This window comes from Macaca mulatta, chromosome 10 (assembly GCF_049350105.2).
Source record: "Macaca mulatta isolate MMU2019108-1 chromosome 10, T2T-MMU8v2.0, whole genome shotgun sequence".
NCBI lineage: Eukaryota > Metazoa > Chordata > Mammalia > Primates > Cercopithecidae > Macaca > Macaca mulatta.
Genome location: NC_133415.1, coordinates 81,618,494 through 81,628,969, shown reverse-complemented (window position 1 = coordinate 81,628,969; position 10,476 = coordinate 81,618,494). Strand labels below are relative to the sequence as shown.

The following is a 10,476-nucleotide window of genomic DNA, read 5'->3' as shown; positions in this document are numbered from 1 at the left end:
TTTACAATTATCTCCCCCCTACACAGCAACTTTAGAACAGTGTTCACCTTATTTTTGTACCCTTAGAGCTTGATGCACTAAGTACTAGAGTGCTGCTCAGTGAACACAGGCTTTGGGTGGAAGAAATCATGAAGATACCACAACTCAAAAGTTATGCTAAAATTGTTCCTCTCCCAGTAGAATTTTCATTGTTAGTGTTTGCTTCATGGAGGAGCTATCCAGGTAAGTGCCTTCCCAAGAGGATATTATGGGTACTGATTTCAACAAAACTGATCTTTGAATTTGATTAAGTGAAAATGTCACTTTTCAATTGAAAATGTTCAATTTTTAATTATCTTAGTGTACAGGATGTACAGATGCAAATGGGTAGTAAAATGTTTTATAGGGAAGAAGCTGAGGGATTTTTCCAAGGCAACCCTTCTTGACTCTATTAAGCACCCAATATATCAAAGATTTTTCTAAAAATAAAGACACATAGGTGCAATTATAATGTTCTCTTAAGAGTTTATTATAAACCAGTTTCATAGGCCACAAGGAAATAAAAGGACTATGTACAGCCTTACGGGAAACAGGCAGGGAGCTGAGGAGGGCCAAGATGAGTCTAGGGCCTTGGTGGGCGCATTCCCGGGGGAGGGGGCCCTGTAAGGGAAACCAGACAATCCCGTGAGACTCCGCGAACAACAGCATAAGAAACAAACAGGTCTGTGGTAACGTGGCCCTGAGGAATCGAGCCCACGCCTCTGCGGAGCTATTTCCATACTCTGGCCAAGGGTCAAAGAAGGCCTGAAGTAAGAGTAAGAAGTTTAGTCAGTGCCTGATCTGCAACTTGAATCCCCAACCCTGCCCCAGCCTCCCAGGCCCTGCAGTAATCAAGTGAGGAGAGGGGTATACATGGCATATGTGCTAACTAGGGATTTCTCTGAGGCTGACTGGGTTCCTATGCCTATAAAAACCCATAGAGGAATAACCCAGACTAAAGAAACAGGGGTCACCAAGTTTGCCAATGGGTTATCTTACGGGGAAAGAACATTGGGCTTGGAGTCCAAACTCTCTGGGGGCCTATTTTCTCATTCATGTGGGGACTGATCTCAGAATTTCTCCAACTGAAGTTAAAGAGAAATCCATAATAATAATATAGCAAAGCCCAGAGCCCCCTCTTAATTACTAGGCACTGTCAAACCAAAGAGCAATAAGACAATCTCATAACTTTTGTTAGGGATCCTCAGAATGCATTATTTCATAGTGTCCTGAGGCCGCTGCCTTAGATATTGAGAAACACTTTGGGTACAGGGCTGCTCTAACTGTTCTAAGAGGGGTGGTAAGCCCAATTTAAGAAATGCATGTTCCCTCTTCTCTTTCCTTTCTGGATTTCCCTAGACTTAAGGCTTGAAAGCCCATGGGATATGGTCTAAATGCAATCTTCCCTCCATTTCCTATCCCACTAGGCTCTAGGGAAACAAGCCGAAGTTTTACCACTGCAGGCACTTACCTCGCATCCCAGGGGGAGGAGGCCGCATTCCCGGAGGGGGCATGCCCATTGGAGTCCCTCTTCCAGGGGGGATCCCCATTGGGGGACCCATAGGAGGCCTCATACCAGGAGGTGGGCCCATCATGCCTGCAAGAGAAAAGCCCCAAGAATATAGCTCAAGTGTCTATCTTGAAAAGGTAGCAAAAAAACTACCAAGCTTTCCACCAAGTTCTGAGAAAGAGGGACCATTCCACCCTCTCAGCAGCTCCCAGAAACTGACATTGGGAGCACCTAGGGCTCCCAATGGTTCTTGTCCTACTAGTTTCATCAGTCAGCCATGCTGGATCTCAGAGTAATCCTGCTTAATTACATAAACTCATCATCAGTTTCAGTGAAGTTATATCTCATCATTAATCCAGCTAAGGCATCTTCTATCAATTAGCACTGGTCTCCTTATGGGCTCCTCACCTGGAGGGGGTGCCCCTCGGCCCATTGGTGGGGGAGGACCCCCACGGCCAGGTGGGTACTGGGTCGGGGCCCCGGCAATACTGGCTGTGGCAGCAGCTGCAGCGGCTGCAACAGTACCTCTTCCTTGTGGGGTCATCACCTAACAGGACACAAGAAGAAAGAGTTAGAAGGGTCTACTACAATGCAGCTTCCCACTCTCCTCCCCAACTGGGGGAAGGACAGCGGGAAACAGCAGGCACCAAATCCCTTAATGCCGCAACTCTCAGCACCAGACTTCCTATCCAAAACCACATATCAGGAAAGATCAAGCTTGAATGCCCAACTCCCATCTTCTAGACCTGAATGTAAGGATGTCCAATCCAAGTGAGAGAAGGCAACTGCCTTTTCAAATATGACTCATGATTTCAAATGTTGTCATGAAAATATTTTCCTTAAATAAAGTTGGCTAATTCGTACATCTCTTTGATAGCATCAACATAATTTACAATGGCAAATTATCATTTTTCACTTGATTCTAGGGCCATGTAGAAACCACAGTGAAACACTGATAGTCTGACAATCATAGGTTGGTCACTCTGGACCCTTTTGAAACTATGGGCCCTCCCCTTTATCCTTTATTTTAGCCACCAGGAGGTGGTACCCTTTCCCCAACCCCTCACCTGTTGGGATGGCCCGCCAACCCCACGGACTGGCCCAGCAAGTCCTGCAGGAGCCTGAGGCATGGGAACCCCAGCCGGGATTCCTCTGCCAGCAGCCCTGCCGATCCCTGGGCCCCCAGCAGCTCCAGCAAGTGGCACTCGAGCAATACCAGTCTGAAAAATAAACAAACACGCTCTGACGCCCAGTGGCCTGAAGATCAGAAGCATACTTTGGAAAATCATTGCCAAGAGAGCCCCTCAGATTTAGAGGGCATCGAAACAGCTTATAAATACTACCTCTCCATGTGTGCCAACACCATTCTTCCTCCATCAAGACTATGAGTGATCCCTGAAGCAGGGTAGAACTTAAAGTAAGTCTAGAGAAACATGCCACAACTCAACCACCTATATGCACTCCTGTGAAAGTTCAACCAAGAGCAAAGGGCCAGGGTTCCACTCAGGGTTCAGCAGGCAAGGCATTAAAGGGACATGAGATCCATTCCTAGCTGATTCTAATCCGCTAGGTGACAATGGGCAAATAATCCCAAAATCCCAGGCTGAGTTGCCTCATCTGCAAATGACATGGTTATGGTAAAACTGGTTGTGATCACAAAGGTTTACAATGGGTTACGTTAGACCAGCCAATTCTATTGGAAGTAGGTACTAAGAAATCTGAATATGTACATGGGCTTTGAACCAAGATATGCTAACATCCCTTGCAGACATTTATAACTGGAAAAGGCAGAAACGTAAAAATCCCCAAAAAAGAAAATGACGAGGATAAACTACTCTGTACTCACTTGAGAAAATTTTTCGGTTGTTGACTTGGTGTAGAGCAATTAGAAAAATGCTAACATTAAGTGAAAACACAGAACAACATAATATATGCATATTATGTGTTAAGTACAAAAAAATTCAGATAATCTATGTGGACTTGTAAAAAGTTAAAAGGATTATTCTCTTTTGATTAAAATAATGTCTTGGCAGGGCCCGGTGGCTCACATCTGTAATCTCAGCATTTTGGGAGGCCAAGGTGGGCAGGTCACAAGGTCAAGAGATCGAGACCATCCTGGCTAACATGATGAAACTGAAACTAAAATACAAAGATTAGCTGAGCGTGGTGGCGCACACCTGTAACCCCAGCTACTCGGGAGGCCGAGGCAAGGGAATCGCTTGAACCCGGGAGGCGGAGGTTGCAGTGAGCCAAGATCACGCCACCGCACTCCAGCCTGGCGACGCAGCGAGACTCCGCCTCAAAAAAAAAAAAAAAAAAAAAAAAGCCTTCAAATGCAAAAGAGAAAGGGAAAACAAATTTCACTAGGTCTCTAAAGCCTGTTCTATTTCTATGTGTAGCTTGGTGCTTACAGAATCAAGATTGTCTGAGATCAAATGTCAGTTTCACCACTCAGTAGCTGTGGCACCGTGGGCAAGTTACTAAGCCCTGTTTTACTCTATTTATAAGGTGAGAATTTATCTCTAAAGACTTACGAGGATCAAATAAAATACTGAAGTGGTTGGTGCAAAGCAGATTCTCAGTAACTATGAACTATAACTGTACAAAACAAAATACACACATATTCTACTGTTTTGGAGTTACAACTTTTTAAAGTTCACCTAGGCTTTATCATCACATTAAGGACTGACCCAGATGACCTCAGGTGCTTCCTCCAATGACTCACTATGTACACCATCTGAGAAAGAAGTAGAGCTTTAAAGTCAGAGATACCCAAATTCTAGTTCCCTTTTTCCACTTCTTTCTTGCAGGGTAACCTCTTTAAGATTCTATTTATTATCTGAAAAGGGGGCAAAATCCAGAGGATGCCTGTGAGAACCGCAGTGAAACGGAATCTAACACAGAGCCTGGCTCACGGTAGGGCCTCCCTCCTCCACAAGGCTTCCTGCTCTGACTTACATCTTTGGGAGGAGGTCCCTCTACTGTCATTGAGACCAGATTCTCCCCTCGCAGCAGCACCAGACCGAGGACTCGCTTCTCTTCCCTTTCTGCTTGTTTGGAGTTCTTTGGCCTAAAGAGAGGTTTAGAAGAAACAAAAAAAGTGTTAGAGGTGGGTAGTTCACCTGCCTAGTGGCCTCCAAGATTTGCTTACACTGCATCTCCTAACAAACAGTACACAAACTTTCCCAAGATAGCCCTCCTGGATAGTCTCTGCAGTCTGAACACATAACATCTTAGGTGGCTATCTACCTGTTTCCTACCACAAGAGGACACACTGACCAAGAGATAGGACAGGGCCAACAAAGCCCAGCTCTGGCCCATATACTATTCCACAGCAACTGTGAAGGCCCTTCCCTCAGCTAAGTCTTAAGTCTTCTTTCTTATGACCCTATTACCTCCCTTCAGCTTAAGGCCTTGCCAACATCAGGAGGCTGCCTAAACAATTCCAGTCAAATGACTCCCACCCACCTCACTTACGTGCAGTGTCCTTCTAATATCAATTCAACCTCACAGGCCTATAATTCTGCCCCTCATCTTACATCAGAAATAGAAGCCATAGAAGGAAAAGGTTAAGAGAAATTTCACATACACAGAAATTGAAATTTCGTATCTGTTCCTCAAAAGCACAAAAACAGAAATACCCAAAAAGCAACAACCAGAAAAAGATGAACAAAATATAAATGTGAAGTAGGAAAAATAACTGCAACAGGATAGGAAAGTGGAGGAAAAAAGCTAAAGCTAAGATCCTAAAAATAAAGGGGAAAAAATAGCCTGATTTAAAAAAAGAACTCAAAAGATTTTGTTCTGATATTTTACAGTACATCAACTGGTTGTCTGCGGATGGACAGTTTTTCCCTTTTTCGGCTCACATTTTCTTATTTTTTTTTTTTTTTTTTTTTTTTGAGACGGAGTCTCACGCTGTTGCCCAGGCTGGAGTGCAGTGGCGCGATCTCGGCTCACTGCAAGCTCCGCCTCCCGGGTTCCCGCCATTCTCCTGCCTCAGCCTCCTGAGTAGCTGGGACTACAGGCGCCCGCCACCGCACCCGGCTAATTTTTTTTTGTATTTTTAGTAGAGACGGGGTTTCACTGTGGTCTCGATCTCCTGATCTTGTGATCCGCCCGCCTCGGCCTCCCAAAGTGCTGGGATTACAGGCTTGAGCCACCGCGCCCGGCCTCATTTTCTTATTTTTAAAAGTAACAACCATGTATTGTCCTTTCATAATTAGAAAAAAACCCTTCTGTATATTTTAGTGTCTACTCATAGACTTCTTTGTATTTTCAAAAATATTTTCCAATAAATTTTTTATTATCAGGAGGGAACTTTGGAGTAGCTCCACACTCATCTGTTGGCCCCTCTAATATGTACCTGGCACCCAGGCATCCCTACCACATTTTTAAACTATACTTCTTGACCTTGGGCCACAGAAGAAATCAGCCCCAAGGAGCATCAAAGGGAATTCAAAGCGAGGGACAACATAATATGGACACTGCATGTGACAAAAGAGCTGATAACCACGGAAGTCACATCATCTTTTAGTGCCTCAAGTAGCCTTGAATGTAAAACATGATGGGAAGCTAGATCTTATCTTTTAATGGGCCAAAAGCTTAACATCTGTGAGACTCAAGACAAGGGAGTTAGCCAATAACTTATGTAATTGTAGCGAAGTAGAAAATATCTCCAATTGTTTGTATAAATGCCAACAAAAATCACTGGCCCCAAACCCACATGGGGAGCTGAGCACTTACCCTGAAGAGGGTCAGAGGCTTCTTAAAGCAGTTTCAGACCAGGCTGCATTGGGAGAGCCCTTTAGGCTACAGCTTTACAAATAGGCAATGAGGCCAGAAACTCAAGCTCTCCCCCCTCACACACCTGTGGGGAGAACATGAGAGCCCTTTACCCCAGTACCCAGGGGCACACAAAGTCAGAGAAACAAAAAGCCTAGCAGCCCTTCACAACTTGTACTTTGCTAGACCTAGAGAGCAAGGTTTGCTGGACTGAAAAAGATTTCTTAGTGTTCAATGTCCCCATTTAAGTCTGCCCTCTAAAACTGGAGAATAAACAGAGAAGAACCAACTAGCTCCATCACCACCTCTACTGCTTGGCCCACCCACTCAATCCATTCCCATCCTCCAGTCTCCGCCCCCCACAGTCCACTTCTCACTTGATCTTCCTGAACTCATCACAGTCACAGAGGATCAAATTCATGTGCTTGTCAAAAGCCTTGAAGGTGCCGATGAAGATCCGACCGTCCTGCAGGATGCACCTCATCCTGTAGTCAATATGCTGCAGCATCTTGCTGCTTTTGCCCACCGTCTGCAAGGAGAAATAGACAGGGATGAGACTCTGCTCTTTTGGACAAAAGCACCTCTGGCCCTCCCCAAAACTTCCCACGGCCTTCTCGTCCATGTGTCCATCTTTCTCAACAGATTCTTAGCTCAGTCTTCTACCCACAGCCCTTTCCCTGGAATTCTCCCATGCCACCCTGTTTTAGGCCTGACCTCTACCCAGTAATCTGCTATTCTCTCTTCCCTTAAAATCGGTCTTTCTCATATTATAATCGCCTTTGTCTATGTCGTGTCAGTTGCAGGGATGAGAGTATATAGTGTGTCCCCAAACGAATCCAATCCATACATACTAGAGCCATTTACCATTGTGCAGATTATAGGTATGTGACTCAAGTGCTATGGAATATCCAAATCTCATTAAAAAGACTGAGTAAAGGAGGAGCTAGAATGGGGCTAAAACTAAAAATCTAATCAACAAGAAGCTTGTTATCAGGAGGGAGATGAGCTTCAAGGTGAAAAATGAAATCCACAAATCAAGAATTTGTTAGTGTGCCTCCAAGACTACATTTGGCAGACGGAAACTCTGGTGGTTAGGGTGCTAATCGGTTTGGACACATAATGGTCTTTAACCCAACAAACATTTGTCTTTATAACCTGGGTTCCAATGTGCTAAAATAAAGAAGTGACTATAGAGGTATCACTTTGTGAACTGTCAGGTACCCTAAGCAGTTGTATTTCTCTCTATAAACAAATCACCTGGCATTTGATCTGTGTATCATCCTCCCATCAGTCTGACTGCTATACCCCAGTCCGACCCCCAAGTGCCTTCTATGGACCTCTGTTCATCTCTGTGAGCTCAGACAACAAAGTTCCGAACCTGCAAATATGCAGATCAAAACTTTGACTCCATGGCTGGGCTCAGTGGCTCACTCCTGTAATCCCAGCATTTTGGGAGGCTGAGGTGGGCAGATCACCTGAGGTCAGGAGTTCGAGACCAGCCTGGCTAACATGGCAAAACTCCATCTCTACTAAAATTACAAATATTAGCCACGCATGGTGGCAAGCGCCAGTAATCCCAACTACTCGGGAGGCTGAAGTGGGAGAATCGAATTGCTTGAACCTGGGAGGTGGAGGTTGCAGTGAGCTGAGATCACGCCACTGCACTCCAGCCTGGGTGACAGGGAAAGACTCCATCTCAAAAAAACAAAAACGAAACTTGACTCCACACAAAGATACTGGAGCCACCCTCAGGTTAGGTGGTTCAGTTTCCCTTCAATGACCATTTTAACCAGCTTCTAACCACAAGGGATCTGAACCTTTAGGGCAACATTCACCGGTCCAGTTGAACTAATGTTCACTGTGTATCTGGCACTGTGATAAGCACTGTACATCTCATTTAATCCTCAAAATTGGACCCATTATTATCCCTATTTTACAGATGAGGTCACTGAGGCTGGGAGAGGTTAAGTAACTTGCCCAGTTTCACAGCTGGAAAGCTGTGTTGGAACCTAGACAGAATGAATCCAGTGCCTATTCTAACCAATTATCCAAACAATATCCTACCGGGTTTTCCTGCTTCCAGTCCCATCGAATATACATGCCAGAGCTAGAGCAATCTTTCTAAACACCACTAAGTTTATGTCACTTTGCTGGTTAAAATCCTTCAGTGGGCAGGGCAAGGTGGCTCACGGCTGTAATCCCGGCACTTTAGGAGGCCGAGGCGGGTGGACTAACTGAGGTCAGGAGTTTGAGACCAGCCTGGACAACATGGTGAAACCCCGTCTTTACTAAAAACACAAAAAATCAGCCAAGCGTGGTGGCGGGCGCCTATAATCCCAGCTACTCGGGAGGCCGAGGCAGGAGAATCGCTTGAACCCGGGAGGCAGAGGTTGCAGTGAACCGTGATCGAGCCACTGCACTCCAGCCTGGGAAACAAAAGCAAAACTCCCTCTCAAAAAAATAAAAATAAATTAAATTAAATCCTTCGATGACATGCCTCACCACCACCAAGGTAAAATAACACGCAAGGTCTTTAGTAACTAGCCTCCTGCCAATTCTTCCCGTCTTCCCTACTCTTTCTTCCTTCCTCCTCCAGCAACTTTTTCTCAGTCAACAGACGCAGAAAAATCCAGTAACTTTTTAAATCTTGCTACTCTTCAGCCTTTGTTCCTTCAGTTCTCCGGGTCTGTAATACTGCCCCCATTTTCGCCGGGTACATTCTTGCTAATCTTTTAGGAATCTGCTCAGGAACCATCTATTTGAGAAAACATTCTTACCCGCCCGCCGCCGTTACTTTTACCGAATGACCATAAAATTATGTGTCCCCAACTACCTCTGTGAAGGAAGCAAACATATTTCAGAGAGCAGCCCCAGCGCCTGAGAAGTCAGGCACAGGCAAACACAGAAACATGATTAACAACTGAGTGGAACTCTTCCTCCAAACATTCCCTATCCCCTCCTCCTCCCTCCTCTCCAAGTAGACCTAGCAAGACTCTAGCGTGGTCCACAAGCCCCTTCCTTCCACCCACGTCGTAACTCTTTCTCAGACTCACAACCTTTCACAAGTCTGAGCCGTTTACCGGGTCCCCCTGCGGCTCCAGAGCCTGCTCCGAAGCCCAGGACATATATTTATTCGGCAAAAGTTAACTTAGTACCTACGAGGTCCCAGGCATTATGGCTACAGCAGTGTCGAGAGCCGCGGTTCTACCCTCGCCCCTGCCGAACGACCTCGGCCTCCGTTCCCGGTTCCAACCTTTTCCTCGACCCCATGCCTAGCCGAACCGCCAAGGTCCTGGTCTTTCCCGCCCAGACCGAGCGGCCAAGGCCCAGGCCTTCACCGCCGTAAGTAGCTCTAACCCACGGCTTCCTCCCCGATCAGTCGCGGTTCCCACTCCACAACAGACTCGGAAGTTCCCGCGCCGCCCGCCTGTGCCCTCCTCACCATGGTGGCGGTTCTGATGGCTCTGATCCCCGCCGGATTCGCCTCCACAGAGGCCTAGCCTCTCTCCCGCAGCCGATTTCCCGCCGCCGCTACCGGAAATGCAACAGCACGTAAAATGCGGTCGGCTGGAAATCTACTTCCGGTCCGGACACTGAGCTCTAGAGTTCCGGCCCCAGAGCGGAGCTTGTGCCGAGCAGGGGCGGGGCCTGGGGACTGGGCGTTAACATCCCGCTTTGAAGTAATAGGAGAGCCTTAAGTTCCTGTTTGGACACCTTCCTAGCTTAAATCCGTACTCAGGGCTGCTCTGTGTCACACTCATTTCTCTTCGCCTCACCTTTCCCATTACACTCTCGGTCCTCATTTCCCCATCACCCTCCCCGGCTGTCTCCTCTACAGCCACTATTCTTGCTTTTCCCTCCACTGGCCGGACGTGCTCCTTTTCAGCCCCTCTGCATTTGCTTTTGCCTCTGCCTGAAATGCTAGTCCTCAAGGTATACCAAAAGGCTGCTGCCCTCACCTCTTTCAAGACTTAAGCTTAAATAACACTTTCCAAGTGAGGATTTCCCTAGCCATCCTGTAACCTTCCCACCCACCTCATCCTCATCTCTCCTGTATTTCCCTCTTGCTATCTCACACGCTGTATATTTTTGTTATTTTATTATCCCCTCCCCATTAGAATGTAAGATTCATAAGGGTGTGAATTTTTCTCTTTGTGTATTAC

At 46.3% G+C, this 10,476-nt stretch overlaps 1 protein-coding gene across 2 annotated transcripts; it reads right to left on the bottom strand.

Annotated features, from left to right (window-relative positions):
- Positions 1-487: 487 nt before the first annotated feature.
- On the bottom strand, positions 488-9,849 carry SNRPB (small nuclear ribonucleoprotein polypeptides B and B1). Of its 2 annotated transcripts, none has more exons than XM_015149349.3 (7): positions 9,756-9,849; positions 6,691-6,842; positions 4,487-4,598; positions 2,596-2,748; positions 1,937-2,075; positions 1,490-1,615; positions 488-639 (listed from the first exon to the last, which is right to left on the bottom strand). In XM_015149349.3, exons 1-7 carry the CDS (start codon positions 9,756-9,758, stop codon positions 602-604), a joined length of 723 nt encoding a protein of 240 aa, XP_015004835.1. In that variant the 5' UTR covers positions 9,759-9,849; the 3' UTR covers positions 488-601.
- Between the last annotated feature and the right edge of the window lie 627 nt (positions 9,850-10,476).